This window comes from Carlito syrichta, unplaced genomic scaffold, assembly GCF_000164805.1.
Source record: "Carlito syrichta isolate Samal-C Ts95f unplaced genomic scaffold, Tarsius_syrichta-2.0.1 Scaffold301935, whole genome shotgun sequence".
NCBI classification, from domain to species: domain Eukaryota; kingdom Metazoa; phylum Chordata; class Mammalia; order Primates; family Tarsiidae; genus Carlito; species Carlito syrichta.
The window spans coordinates 175,448-191,240 of record NW_007246031.1 but is presented as its reverse complement, the minus strand read 5'-3'; the positions used below and the strand labels follow the sequence as shown (position 1 = coordinate 191,240).

Below are 15,793 nucleotides of genomic sequence, written 5' to 3'. Positions count from 1 at the left end.
TAACAGATGAGAATAACCTTTCTGAAGTAGGCTGAAGAGGCTCAACCGGCAGAGGTTGGAACTTTGCTTTTAAAATAATGCATAAGGCTTGGTTACTAGAATATTAGGTTTCCTTGAATCAGAGAATCCCAGGTTGACTTTTTACTAAAGCACAGTAAGTTTTAAAGGATTGCAGTAGCTAGTAGTACTAATAAAAATAGTTATAATCAATATTTTAAAATATTATTTGCCAAAACTTGACTGAGAATTTTATATGTATTATCTCATTTACAAGCACAAGCAACCCTGTGAGAGATGAATTATTGTTATCCCCATTTTACAAATGAGGGAAATGAAGCTCAGAGATATAGAGTAAATTGTTTAGTATTACATAGCAGACCTGGGACTCAGAATGTCAAGAGCATTTATGAAGGAATCATGTTTTATATATATGACAGTAGATGTCTGATGAATTTTGCATGATATGTAGTTGAATTAGTCCCTGACTTCAAGAACTTTTCTTTCTCACATTCCTTCTTTTCTATTCACACATTTCTTTTGGATACTGGAACTATGTAAGCCCAAAGACTACCTGACATGCAAGACTTCAGACACACAATTTTCCACTGGCTGCTGCTTCAACTGGTGAAAGATTTCTTGAGTACTAACAGAAGGCACGATATATAAAGGGACTCATGAGTCAGACAAATAGATTTAGAAACCATGACTTTTAGGGGTTTTGCTCTTGGGATTGCAGATGGTCATAAGAAAAATTACAAGTGAAAGTTAACCACTGCCAAGCTCATCACTGATAATTGACCATTGTGTTTAGAATTCTTTTATGCAACTGCAACTGAGACTAAGCAGTCAGAGTTTAAAAAGAAAAAGAAAAAGCCACTCCACCAAAAAATGTCCAGGGCTCTGAAGACAGTATTCCTAATTTGAGGTGCAGTCCTAACTCTCCCAAGAATCTTAGAATCTCAGAATTGGAAGGGACCTTAAAAGTCATCCATTTTAACCTCCCTCCTCCATGCAGAATTCCCTCTAAAGCCTCCTCAATAGGTGGCCGACCCCTACATCTGCCTGAATGTTTCCAGAAAGGGGGAGTCCAGTCCTTTGTTGGATATCTATGATTGTTCCTTCTTATGTTGGTGATGAGCCCTGAGAATGTAAAAAGCAAAACAAAAAACCTCAGCAACAATTGTCCAATTTAACCAACCTCTTGCCTGTAAAGCATGAGGCTATTTCTGTGGTGCAACTTTAAAGTACTCAGGAATGCATAGGGTTAAAAAAAAAATCACCATCAGCTGACGGGTATTCCTGCACGCTCCCTGCTCCCTTCCAAATACCGATACCCACTCTCACAGTAGCCTGCCAAGATTCCACTTAGCAGCTGGTCCCCAGTTACATCTCTTCAGTTGACTTCCCAAGCAAGCCTCCCAGAGGCATATGCAAACGATGATGCACACACACAAATATTTGTTAATGACCATGGGTGGGAAGGTGTTAGTCATGGCTAGCATCTTACCCTTTACAGAAGAATAGAGAGGCTGTTGCAGCTCGTGCTTTCTCCTGCTGCTGGCCGATTGCTTGCTCTGAGCTAACTCTAACCCTTGGGAGTCTGTGTGCAGCAGTGTGCTGATGTGAACTGCATCCGAGCTGAAATGGGAGCTCCCGCTATGGCACTAGCTCAAGTAGCTAATCTAAAGAGAAAGTATTTTGGGGAAGACATCTTGGTTGCACCCCTCACTGCATCTTGACTAATTGCTTCCAACTCCGGGGGCTTCCAGAGACAATTTCCTTGTTCTTTTTTCTCCAAGGGTCAGCCATGTTAACCATTTGTTAATTTCTCCTGAACAGATCAAGCAAAAGTAGATAATCTGCCAGAAGAATTAGTACGTAGTGCTGAAGATGGTAAATATCTTTATGTATTTGCATGTCTGTCTGTGTATTGAGTTCTGGGATGATTTGGGCAGTCTCCGGGACGCAGCTGTTGGATAAATAGAAGAACGTCATTTGCCACTATGTGGTGAATAGTGTCTAAGTTATTATAAAACAGTTCTGACTTGGTGCATTTAATTGTTTGTATTCTTAAGGCTTCTGCTAGTGATACTGTCGTGAGGATCTCATGAAAGACCCTTGGGAAGCAAGGGTTTCTATTCATAGAAAAAATTGTATTTTTATGACTATGAGGTGATTTTTGCCACTCTGACTTACAGAACTCGTAAAGGCAGAAAGAGTGGAATGGGTTCTTGGGTTAAGTTATTCTCTGTTTGATACTCGAGTCTCAGCATTTAGATCTCTTTGGGGACAACCAGTAAAGCCTCAAGTTCAAAGGAAAGGGTCCCAGAACAAGGGTAGGGAATCCTGCCTCTGCTTATATAAATAGCTAAATATAGACTGAGAATAAAATTAATTGATTCTGAATATAATGGAGCCAGAAGATCTAGAAGCTTGTCAATAGATCAGGTATTACTTGGTTCCATTATAAAATGAATAGATAATAGTACCTTGGTGAGGGGAGGGATGGAAATGATTCAGCTTTTTATCGTTCAAAATTTATGCAAATGTATAATTTATATTTGTATGCTGTATTTTTTTCCCTAAATTGTCTCCATTATAATCATAAAAATGTATGCTTGCTGAATTTTCCCCTATAAATGCAGCAACAGAGCTCTTCAAAGGTCACTCTTTACTTTTATGTAATGGTTTTTGTTTTTCTCATTTTATATTTACAAAGCTTCATTGAAGTTGGTGGGGCAGTGATTTTTATTTTCATTTTGTATGTAATAAAAACTCAGAGAAATCAGATGACTTTTCTAAGATCTTGTAGACAGTGAGGCAATGGAAAGGCAGGAAATGGAATCTCAGCTTCTTTACTCCTAGTTCAGTGCTCATTCCCATTTTCCGTACAGTGGTTTAGTAAATTAAAAGAAAAATGCTACATATCTCTTATGTTAGATTTTAGATTTTTAGTTGAACAAAGAAACTTACAGAGGTTAATAATGAGCCACACTGAAGAATGGATGAAAGCAAGCTGAAAATTTGTCAGATGTATTCTGCTTAGCTGTGAAACTGATATTCGAGCCTTACTTTCATGTCTCTTTAATCCTTCTGTTAAAATGGTATTTATTCTCAATGTTGCCCTCCTGAGTAGATCAAAAAGCAGATCAGGAACCAGATACAAATGAATGCGTACCAAGAAGTGAGTAGTAGGATGTTTCTCACAAATGACTAAATGTTTCACTCTACATAGTATTGGATATACTGAAATAACTAACCACATTAATAATGCAGCACTTGTTATTGGTACTAAACTCCTGCAGCTTGCAAAACTATTTCATTATGATAAGCGTTTTATTTAAAACGTTTTACTATTGTCAGTGTTGAAAGAATAACTCATGGTTCCACTGAGGGAGAGCTATATATTAAATACATATATGTTATTGCTGAGTATTATTGTACTTCTGTCAGTTTCTCTGCTCTTTGAGTCTTTGCTTAATATCAAGTTGGCACCTTCTGATTTCATTCCACTTTTATATTGCAGTTTGATTTTTGAGAATTGGCTCTCTTGAGGCCCCTACACAAAACTGAAGACATGAAATAATTATAACTTATTTGGACCTAAGAAAGAACTGTACTTTGACAGTATATAGTATAGTTGTATATGTGTCTCTACATATCTATAAAAGCAAATTATGTTCAGGGTCTAAACTCTTAGGTTCAAAACTAGACTTGAACAATAAATATTCAACATATAAAGCAAATGACTATCTGAACTGAAGAAGTAAATATATACTTACGGTGACTAATGTTCATCAACTAATTAATGTCCACCACCAAGGAGAGATAATGTTGGTTCACTTTTTTCTGTTTGATCTTAAGATTATTCTACTTAGCTATGACTACTGTCTTAAGGATAAACAACACATTAAGAAGGTGTTTTGGGGGCCTAGCAAAGCATGCAGGTATGTGTATGTGATTTCTTAGCTTCCTGGTTTCCCTTAGCTTCATAGACTTAGGCACTGGAGGTGTGAAGATAACGATACACATGTCTATCCTCAAGTCCACAGTATTTTTAAGAATTTCCCAAAAGTCTTTGGATGTGCTAATAGGGCTTAATGATGAGAGCAGTTAAATGAAGGAGTCATTAGACAGAAAAACAATGTGCTGACGCTAGAAGTCAGTGACATGCAGCATGAAATCTGAAACGTTGTTCATGAGGTCTTCCTATCAGCAGTGAAGATATTGAGCTTTGGCACATGACTTGATAAATTCTTAAGAACTGCCTAGGAAGGAAGACAGTCCAGGCTCCGGCCCTTGTGAGTATGTGCTCTCTGTCTGACACAGAGGAAACAAGACTTCCAACCCTAAGGGATGTTGGTTAAAGAGGCTTTTCCAGCTGCTTTTGAATTAGGATAGAATCAAGTTCAGGCATCTTATTTTATCTTGCTATGCTTTGTTCAAAATTTAGTCTGAGGAGTGAAAGCAAAATATATGTAGGCCTATATGCCTATATATCTGTATCTTCATTTATGGCCTCCTAATTGGCCTCCTAATTAGTTACTAGTGAAGGCCAATAGTTTAATCATGTGCTAAACTCTGGGTAAATTAATTTCTCTCTTTAGTGATATTCCTCAAAATGACTCCTTGTGCCTTTTCACTAGTTAAGAGTATATTCTTACAACAGAAATAAAATACATGATCAAAATAATAAATAACTGAAGCCCACAAATCTAAAATTGACTATATTTGAATAGTGAGCATAACTGAATTCTACCCTCATAGTGTCATTCAACAACATATCTTGAAGATGGTAGGAAGCAATGTTATATCAAAAAAGCATTTACATTCTCATTGTACCATATTGTGGGACCCAATCTTACACTGCTACCAATATAGCTCACCATGATACACACAAACACACACACACTATTGTCTAATGGGAAGTGATTAAAGTAGGATCATTCTAGTGAGACACCATAAATGTATTTTGACATACAAGGGAAGGACCCAAAGAAGAAAACTGGAAGTATCTTTTGGAGGACGGGCCCCTTCTGGTATACTTGAAATTTGTTCCTCTGGATCAGTCAACTAAAGTTTTTATCTGGAAGTTTTGGGAAGGTTGCATCACGATTTGTGCAAGGCATCACGATTTGTGCAAGAGACATCCAAAGTGGTGGCAAAGAGGTGACTGGTTCTTCCACCATGACAATACACCTGCCCACACCCTGCTGAGTGTTCAGGAGTTTTTGACCAAAGACAGAATGACCCCCCATCTCACTCTCCCTAGTCACTCAATCTTGCCCTAAGCGACTTTTTTTTTTGTTGCCCTGGATGAAAAAATTCCTCAAAAGGGAAACATTTTGCCATTTTGGGAAAGGTGAACCAAAAAATGGCAGACACACTAAAAGACATCACTGACAAGTTCAAAACCTGTTTTGAGCAGTAGAAAAAGCCTTTGGATAGGTGTATTGCATCAAATGGGGAGTACTTTGAAGGTGACTAAAGTTTAAACATGTAGGAATAAATACACAATTTTTTATAAATAAATTCTGTTTTGGGGAAGTTCCCTCCTCATACATTTACCTTTGTGAGCCTAAGGCTAGATGAGAATGGCTATGTGAACAAGGATATATTTAGTATGTGTAACTCAGGTTTCAGTTTTTCCTTTATTAGATTTATTTTAGATAAAGATGCATTTAGCTATTGTTTAGGGTTGAATTTGAGTCTTTTTAGTTACATATAAAAATATAATTTGATTTTTATCTATTTTCCTAACATTGCTTTTAATGAGAAAGCCAAGTCAATATATCTATATCATGTTCACAATATAATTTAAAGATTATCATATGATTTTTTTTTTATTAGAAAATGCTTACTCTGTGCCAGGTACTGTTCAAAGTGCCTTGAAAAATATTAACCCATTCATTATAAAAACTGTGATTCACCATAAGAAAAACAGACATTGTGATTCTTAAACAAAGAAGAAACATATTTTCTAACTATGGATATGCAAATGAGGATTAAAATGTATTTTATTGTGCCTTCCACTCACATACTTTCTATATCAAAAAGAAGATATATGTTACATTTTCATATTAAATTCTTAGAGTACCTTAATTTGAACCATTCTAATCTAACCTTGCGAATATTGAAAACTCTTTGAGTCAACAAAGTACCTAAGTAATTTCTATTTTCAAAAAATAATTAATTTTAAAATTATACTTTTTCATAATTCTGAATGAGAAATATTATCAGAAAAGTAATCCCCATGATCACTAAACAAACAAATCTACTTTTGGATATTCAACAGCCAGAAAACTTTTATTATGACTTGCGTACAAAAATCTTTACTGTCCAGATGAAATAGTTTTTCAGCCTGCAGCATGTTAGTAATATATCTCAAGGAGATGAACCAATAACCTATGGTTTGAAGCTCTGATTTGAAAAAATAAGTTAAACCAATTCACACTGACAGTATACTTTAATTCAAGTCCAGCACCAGTTCAAGAAAAACTAACATTTTAAAAATTAATTTTTATGTTAGTTTTTTATTTGGTTCAACTCCTTGCTAGTTTCCTCTATATATAATGTATAAAAACTGCATGTTGCTTACCTCATGATCCTGTGCGTGCAAACTACTGTGCCTTTGACCTTTTTATAAAAACATGTTCATAGATGAAAGAAAAGTATGTTTTCAACTTACATATAATGTTGTCTGACAATTGTAAGAATGATTTTGAAATGAAAATGCTGCTGTTTAGTTTCCACAGTGCCTGCACCGCCTGATAATCAGTTTTCTCACCCTGACAAACTCAAAAGGATGAGCAAGTCTGTTCCAGCATTTCTACAAGATGAGGCAAGTCTGTCTTTTGAACCTTCAGAAAAGTGGAGCCAGTGGATTTGCTATGCCAAGGTCGGTGTGTTCGTATTCCCTGTGGCAGAGACCAAAGAGGTCAGCAGGACTGGCCCTTGCCTTCCAAGTCAATAGAGGTAGTGTTGTTGATCCTGGAACAAGGCAAAGCGCGTCTCATTTGACTCGAACAGTAACTCTTTTTGGTCAGTGAAGTCAAATTGCATAGATTTGGGAATGTGACTTTTGTTTCAAAGTAAGTACACAATAAGAAATCCAGATAGAAATATGTTGGCATGAATTAATTACAGTACTCCTCTGTAGTATAGAGTTGAGTCGATTTGTGGGAGCTTCATTTAGGTAGCATGGCTAGCTTGAAAGCATTTGTTAAAATAATAAAGTAACAATGATACTGCAAACTTTAAGGAGTATCTACTGGGTTCTAGGCACTGTACATGTATTATCTCATTTAATCCTTCAACAATCCTGGGAGATAGGCACCATTATTATCCGCATATATTACGGTGAGGAAACAGAGACTAAGAGAGGTCAAGTGACCTCACTCAGCTAGAGAGGGGTTAAACCAGGACTGGAGCCCAAATATGACTTCCATGCTTTAACCACTCTTCTATATTGTCTCAAGTAAGGACATGACTATTATCTACTATTCACTGAGCACCTAGTATGTGCCAGGTCCTTGGTATTCATTCTGATATACAACTCTTACTAACTATATGTTGTAGGTGCTGTTTTCTCCATTTTAGAAAAGAAGAAAGAGGCTCAGAGGGGTTAAGTAACTTTCCCAAAATCTAATGACTACAAAAAAGTAGATATAGGACTTTAACTCAGGTCTTTTGGCTTTAAGACCGCATGTTCTTGCCGTCAGGTAGTTAGAAGCCTGAGCTGGGGAGCCAGATATTCTCAGTCCTGACTATGATCCTAATTTTTTGTGTGATTGTGGACAAAGTCTTTACCTTTCCTGGAGCTGGTTTCCTAGTACCTCCCACATTAAGTTGTGAGGAATCGGTGGGATAATGCCTGAAAAACACATAACACAGAGCTTGGTATATAGTGACTACCTGGTAAATTTTAGCTGTTACTATTTGTGTTTTGGTCTGATTTCTGATGGTGAAATAAAAGGCTTCGTTCTCACATCTCTTAGTAGATGGAGTGTTGAGGAAATCTCTGGGCAACATATGAATTACCTTTCTCCATTGTCCTGGGCAGCTTTCTGTTCATTCTTGGGCCTTCAATGAACTCTGCCTGCAAATATTCATCCCTTGCATATGTTTAAGAGCCCACATTACAGTTTCCTTTGGAAAATAATCACTCATCCTTTGGAACTAACTCACTAGATAGAAGCCAACGATAGGCACCCTGTGGAGTTACTGTGGTTTAAACCTTGAAGATCTTCTTTGGTCTTGGGTAGTCATATGAGTGAACCATATAACAATTTGAAAGGCACATTATATCAGTTCCCAGTTTATTTTTCCCCTTCCTTCAGTTTTTTCTTCTGTCTCATAGCTCCACACAGAAGAAAATTCAAATCATTTTTTGGATTTGTGTGTCAGAGATACCAGAATTAAGCTGTATCATTTTACATGGCATGCATGAGTTGATTTGGGTATTAAAGAAAATGGAGATGAAATCAGGCCTTGCTCGTTTGTCCACTTTCCCTTTGAGACATCATCAGTCACATTTGTTAAGTGCCGGTCACATGAAAAACACTGTTCCAGATCAATAAGACAGTGTCATCCTTCCAATAATTTGGTAATGATCTGACGTACTAGGTAGAATGTAGTATGTGCTATAATAGAGGGAAATGACTGTGCGCATGTGTGGGGAGAGAGTGTGACAATAGAGACATTTAATAGGTCTAGTTTTTTAAATCCTTGAGAGAGGATTCTTATTCATACAAGTCATTAATTTTGCTTTTCTTTAGTTCCTCTATTAATCTGCATTAGAATTGGCACCCATTATACTGATGCATAATTGCATGGTCCTGAAATATGTTGGCATGAACTAACTACTCCATAAAGGTGTCCCTTAACCCCAGGAGCCACTGAACTGCTCCATATGCTGTTTAACCTCAAAAGGAGCTCGTTCTGAATTTTTAAAGTACTATTTAATGAATTTTAGATCTAACTATAATAAAATTTGTTACGGCCACTTTTTCTTTTTGTCCCAGCTAAATATTTCCTGGGACATATTTAAAATAATTTCCTGTACCTTATTGCTCTTTTTTAAAAAGAAGTGTGTTAAAATTCAATGAGTAGAATATAATTTAATATACTTCCCTATAGACAACAAAAGATAAGCACAATAACACTATAGAAGTACATAAGGGGTGGTTTAAAATTTTTTTTTTAACACATATATGACCTCTAGTTGAAACAGATCAAACTAGCATTTCTTTTTCTTAAAGTGTCTCCTATAAAAGTTTTGAGTTTTAGAGACATTAAGGCTATGTTAATAACGAGGAATTAAGTACATTTTGTTTTGATGGTAGATCTTAGACCTCTTATTGTATGGGTAAAGTTAATTTCTTATATATACCAGTAAAGTTTTCCAGGTGACATAAATATATAATATTAAAAGAGTGACAAGAAAACTCACGATAGTGTTGTCTTTTGTAGCACCTTGGGGGACCACCTTGTAAGTGAAAATCACTTTTTATTTTGGTAGCTAAGCACTGCCCTCCTCCTTAGGTTAGGTCCATGGCAGACCAAGCACATACTCCATTCTGAATCCCATTCCCTGGCAATTAGCACTAGTGTCCTTTGACCTTGGGAAATGTCAATGGTATTTCCAGATATCATCTTTGCCTAAACAGAGATTCTAATCTTGACTCATTCTGAATTTAAATACTGTGCATATTGTATGATGTTTTGTAGAGTGATGACAGAGAAACAGATACAGCATCAGAAAGCAGTTACCAGTTCAGCAGACACAAGAAGAGCCCGAGCTCTTTAACCAATCTTAGCAGCTCCTCTGGCATGACGTCCTTATCTTCTGTATGTAAACAAAACCTCCATGTTAATATCTCTCTGCATCTCTGAACCTTGCTGGGACATGCTCATGCTTGTTGTAAAACAGCCTTCTATTTTATTTCTCATTCTCAAAAGGCATGAGTATTTTCTCTAATCCATAATTAGCTTCCTTTCCTTTGCTTTTTTCTTTTTCTTTTTTTTAAGACTAAAGGGGTTTGTATCTGTTATAAATAAATGTGGATTTTTTGAATGCAAGTACTTCAAAAACAAACCCAAATTGCCAACAAGATGAACCACTAAATTTTTCTGTGCAACAAATGGGGTAACTATTATAAAATCTACTTGTATCAGATTTGCTTTTATATACTGTTTGCATACTGAGAATTTTAGCTCTCTCTTAGTGAACCTGATGAATAAATGTATTGATTCACATAAAAAAACAGGAGAGGTGTGTTCTTAGAAGGATTCAGAAAATGATTTATTTATTTATTTTTAGAAAAGGATTTAAAAAAACCAAAACTTGAGTGTAGTTACTCATATTTGATTGAAGAGAATTTGACAAATTTGACTTTACATAGACTTTTTGCATAAAGTAAGGTAGTTGTGTGTGCATGTAGCATATGTGTAGAAATATATATGTAAATATATCTACATACACTTATCCAAATACTTCTCTGATATATATATGTACACATAAAAATATCTTGCCAGGTATATTAAACAAATGATAAAGCTACACTTAAATTCTTACTGGTCTTGTGTTTCTGAAACCCTTTAAAAAAATCTATTTAAATTGAGTTTCTGCTGATAGCAATCTAATGTTTGCCCTTGGGAAGGCTTTAAACCTCCTTCATCAATCATCCATTTTCTACCCTTCCTGACCTTGGAAAGTGCATGGCTCAGTAAGCATTTTCCTAGAGTCAGTGGATGGGTAACTTGGTGAAATTCCTTTTTAGTGCTTTAGAAATTTGATAGAGTAATGTGGCACTGTGACTTGAGTGTTTGGGTTTTCTCACATCCTCTTCCTTTAGGATTTGAAATACTAAGCATGCCTAAAAATGGAACTCTGAATGCCACCTAGTATAAAATCACCCTGCTTTGAAATGAGCCAGCATCTAAATAACTTTGCTTTTTTTTTTTTTCATCTATGTCCTACAGGGGAATTTTTTAAAAGTGCAAGTCATGTATATCATGTCAGATTGTGTAGATATATCTTTAAGCCATATTAAATTAACTGCTTTTATAAGCAAGTTAGAGAAAAAATGCCAAGCAAAGATTATATCCATCATCCTGTGCTGGGTTCAAGAATGAGATAGAGACAAACACTACATATTTCTGATGCTTTCAGGTGAGTGGCAGTGTGATGAGTGTTTATAGTGGAGACTTCGGCAATCTGGAAGTTAAAGGAAAGATTCTGTTTGCAGTAGAATATGTGGAGTCATTAAAGGAGTTGCATATTTTTGTGGCCCAGTGTAAGGACTTAGCAGCAGCAGATGTTAAAAAACAGTACTCAGACTCGTAAGTATATTTTGGAGTCACCTATTCTCTCTCAGTTACCAACTATCAATCTTGTAGGAATTGGGAAAAAAAGAAAGTACTCAAATGGGGAAAGTATGTGTATGACTGTATTAAAAGAAATATTTGAAAAATTGGGGGAAATGCTGTTTTATTTACTTTATTCATTCATATGCCAAATATAATTTATAAAAATCATAGAGAAACATAAAATGATTCAACATGGAGGGAACCTTTGGGGTTATCTTGTCCAGTTCTTTCATTTTACAGATAAGAAAACAAGGACCAGAGAAGACAAGTAACCCATATACAAAAATTTCGATACAAACAAAATGAAGAATGAGGGCTTGAACCCCTGTTTCTTTCCATCACATTCTCAAACTTTTTCTAAAATTAAGGATATATGGGGCACACTTCATAATGCTCAGTGTTGTAAAAATAGTTAAGATTCTAGAATGAGATAGCTTTTATATTTAAATTATATAATATCTTACAGAAGAACTTTAGGATAAATCATTAAATTGTTTTTAAAATCACAGGTTTGATTGCATTTCAGTTTATTTGCAAAAGTTGGATGACATTCTCTCTATACAAATTTGATTCTTAAATTATTTTGCTAGAACAAGCCCAATCCTTTTCTCTTTTATTCTTATTATTAAAAAATTCCTGTTTTAAATATTGAATATGGCATGATTAGGTGTGTATTAAGATTAACTTTTTCAAAATACAATAACAAGAACTGGAAAAAAAAAATCATGAGCACCAAAGCCTTTTCTCAATAGGTACCAGATTAACAGAATTAAGCTTTATGTTAGAGTTGTATTTTCTGCCCCCCACCCCCTGCATATTAGTTAAGGCCAAAGGAAAAAAGGAATTCAGGAAATGTCCTTTACAAATCTTCAAAACAATACTAAATGATTGATTACACTAAAATCCCTTTGAACATGTAAGTAGAAAAATGATGGGAAATTTTATCACTTACTGTTTTCTCAGTGTTGTAAAATAATTACTTCTGTTGTCAGTTTTCAATGCATTATTTATTGTTAGTTTTTTTGTTTTGGGGGTTTTAAAAAATTTTTTATTTATACACATGTTCATTATGCAGGTACCCTTGTTGATGGGTATAACTCTCCTTCCTTGGTAGATTCCCACTACTGCCAATCTTGCACCCTCTCACCCCCGTAGTTTTCCGCTACTGCCAATCCTTTTCTTATAATATTACGACAATTGTTCAAGGTCCACTTATGAGTGAGAACAAGTAATACTCAGTTCTTTTTTCTGTGATAGATCACTCAGTATGATAGACTAAGTCCATCCAAGTTGTTGTGAAGTTTATATTTTTGCCCTTCTTTATGGCTGTGTAATATTTCATTGTGTATATGTACAACATGTTTTTTATTCAGTCCTCTTCGATGGGCAGCACAGTTGGTTCCATATTTTTGCTTCAATGCATTTTTTAAAAGTAGAGGTGGAAATATCACCTTTATCTTCTTTGACTTTTCTGTTGTTCAATTCTCCTTTTTAGATATGTCAAGACCTATTTGTTGCCAGACAAAGGCAAAAGGCACAAGAAGAAAACATCTGTAGTGAAGAAAACCTTGAATCCTGTGTACAACGAGATACTGCGGGTATCTATGAACTCTCTTTATAGGAAAATCCTAACTGGCGACCTGTGTGTTTAAATAGCCATTTGTCTTGGGTAGTACCTCTGTAGAATGAAGTCAGTCACCAAAGAGGAGAAGGAAAGGAATTAAAACATTTGAAACTGGGTTTGTAGGAGACAATGTACCACAAGTGTTGTTTATATTATCTCATTCACTCCTCGTACATACTCTGCAAGGCCAGTGTTATTATCTACATCTTACATATGGGGCAAATGAAGCTTAGAGAAGTAAAGTAACTTGCTCAAGGATACACAGCTGGTAAAATTGAGCATTGCAACCAGAATGATCTAAAAGCACAATTCTGATCATGTTATTTTTCTGCTTAAAATCTTTTAGGATTTCTATTACCCTTAGGGTCAAATCCGTCTTTCTTAACACATCCACCAGCCCCTTCACAACCTGACCTCCAGCCTCAACTTTCCCTTCCATATTCTGTTCCTGTCACCCTGTATTCCTTTCTGTCCTTTGGAGAAAGTACATTTTCTCACAACACTGGGACTTTCTGTTCCTTCAGGCTGGAATATTCTTCCCTGCATTCTTTCCTATCTCCCACACTGTTTTAAATGCCTCCTTTTATGAGAGGTTGTCCTTAACCCCCAAGTTAAGTCAGCTGTGTGCTGCCTCAGTAACTTTGCTTTGTAACAGGCTATGTTAACACTTTTCACTTTAGTTTGTGGTTTATTGGTCTTCCTGGCCACTAAAATCTAAGTTTCGTGTGGGTAGGGACCAACTCCGTGTTGTTTATTAACTTTGTGTCTTTGGGTAAATGACTTAATGTGTCTGCACCTCAGGTCTGCCAAATGGGGATAATGCTAATTCTCAGATCTGCAAAAGGGAAATAAATGAGCAATAAAATAGTTAATATGTATGAAAGATTAGCACACATTAAACATGCAATCTTGATTTTGAGTCTAGAATAGGTATTCAGAAAATGTTTATAGGAAGGATAGGTGGATGGAAGATGAGTGGAAAGTATATTTGGCTCATATTCTTTTTCTCTCCCAAAACTGCATCATGCTCTTTTAGTCATGATTAACATATCATTTAAAACAAAAATAAAAGAAATGTTGTTCGTTTCTTCTTTCTGAAAACTCTGTCCAAGTATTTGATCATCTTCTGGAAAAAGAAGTAAAGTAAACTCTCAGTCATCCATGGGTGACTTGACCACCTGTGGATTTTCTGTAGCAAGTTTTTAATTACTGTTGGACTATGATGTCCCTGGTATTTGAGCTATTTGGGGGACAGATACTTCAACCCTATACTCAGGGGAAGCCAGCTAATTTAAATGGTGAACCCAGAGAAAGGCAAGTCTGTTCCAACCAAAATGGACATTCAAGTAGCAATACATCATAAAGCCAAGTGGAAACTATTTTTAGGTTAGAAGTACTATTATCTCTTCCATAATTATATATAATCAAGGATTGACCACATTTGAGATGAAAAACTATTCGGATGCCAAATCTTTTCTACTTGGTCATATGAAACAGGAAAAAGCAAAAGTGTATCTTTAAAAAAGGGGGAGGTATGTGTATGTGGAGACACATGGTAAATGGAACTGTGTACTTCCTGCTCAATTTTAATATGAACCTAAAAAATAAAGTCTATTTTAAAAAACTTTGTTCTTAGGTAGAAAACAATTGGAGTAAACGTGATTTGTATTTTTAGACTGAGTTTACGTTATATCTAGTCTAAAAATATCCAGCAAAAATTGAATAATTGGCTTTTGTTTGTAGCGAACTATTCCCAGCTATGATATCTTTTCCAGAGAGAGGGAGAAAATCAGCTTTTATGAAAGATAGACTTCAGCTCTTTGAAACAGAACTCTTGAATAAGACGACTTTGCAATAATTTTGAGACTTAAAACCTAACAGATAAGAAAATCTGACTTACACAGATGACTTTTCTGTGTCATAACTTGGCATAAAATAATGTTATTCATCATTTTTTTTTGAACTTTAGTATAAAATTGAAAAGCAAAACTTAAAGACACAGAAGCTGAACGTGTCCGTTTGGCATCGAGATCCATTTAAGCTCAATAGTTTCCTAGGGGAGGTGGAACTTGACTTGGAAACATGGGACTGGGACAACAAACAGAATAAACAATTGAGGTGGTACCCTTTGAAGCAGAAGGTAAGATTAGACTTTTGTGTTTATTGTTTGGTTGGTTGGTTTGGGGCCTGGTATACGGGATAAAGTTTAATTAATGTAGAGTGTTGATCTGTGGTTTGGGATTATTTTAAACTAAAGTTGGACTAATTTAGCCTGTACATTCAGTGAAGAAAATGTAAAAAAAGATTATAGGGGCCAGCTACAGTGGCTCGTGCCTAGAATTCTGTCACTTTGGGAGGCCAAGGTAGGAGGATCACTTGAGGCCAGGAGTTTGAGACGAGTTTGGGACAACACAGTGGGACTCCACCTCTACAATAATTAAAAGAAAAAAAGATCATAGGGAGAATGTTTAAATCATTTGCTGCGAATGTTTCAGAGACTTCAGAAAGGTCATTTAAATAATACAATCCCTTGAAAGTTGAGACTTACTTTTAGCCTAGTTTATGGCTACATTTTGATAAATGATCCATGTGTCATTTGCAAAAAAAAGTATATTCTGGGGTTGTAGGATGTGATGTTCCACATATATTAATTAAGTTAAAATGCTTATTCAAATATTTTCTGTCCTTACTGATTTTATTGTGTGTGTATAGTATGAATTACTAAGAGAGCTATGATTGTGGATTTGTCTTTCTCTCCTTTTAGTTTTGTTATTTTTGGCTCACTGTGTTTGAGATTGT

At 35.6% G+C, this 15,793-nt stretch overlaps 1 protein-coding gene across 12 annotated transcripts in view; it reads left to right on the top strand.

Moving 5' to 3' along the window:
• The window catches only part of SYTL2 (synaptotagmin like 2), a 62,424-nt gene that overhangs the window by 36,069 nt on the left and 10,562 nt on the right, over nucleotides 1-15,793 (top strand). For 3 of the 12 annotated variants that reach the window (XM_008055733.2, XM_021711218.1, XM_008055726.2), the window contains 7 exons: nucleotides 1,840-1,893; nucleotides 3,137-3,184; nucleotides 6,747-6,841; nucleotides 9,730-9,849; nucleotides 11,174-11,343; nucleotides 12,866-12,968; nucleotides 14,964-15,134. In XM_008055733.2, the coding sequence (XP_008053924.1) occupies nucleotides 1,840-1,893; nucleotides 3,137-3,184; nucleotides 6,747-6,841; nucleotides 9,730-9,849; nucleotides 11,174-11,343; nucleotides 12,866-12,968; nucleotides 14,964-15,134 (761 nt within the window). Of the gene's footprint in view, nucleotides 1-1,302; nucleotides 1,894-3,136; nucleotides 3,185-6,746; nucleotides 6,899-6,981; nucleotides 7,092-9,729; nucleotides 9,850-11,173; nucleotides 11,344-12,865; nucleotides 12,969-14,963; nucleotides 15,135-15,793 lie in introns of those variants that run through there. The other 9 variants (XM_008055734.2, XM_008055727.2, XM_021711219.1 and 6 more) reach the window with 8 other exon arrangements.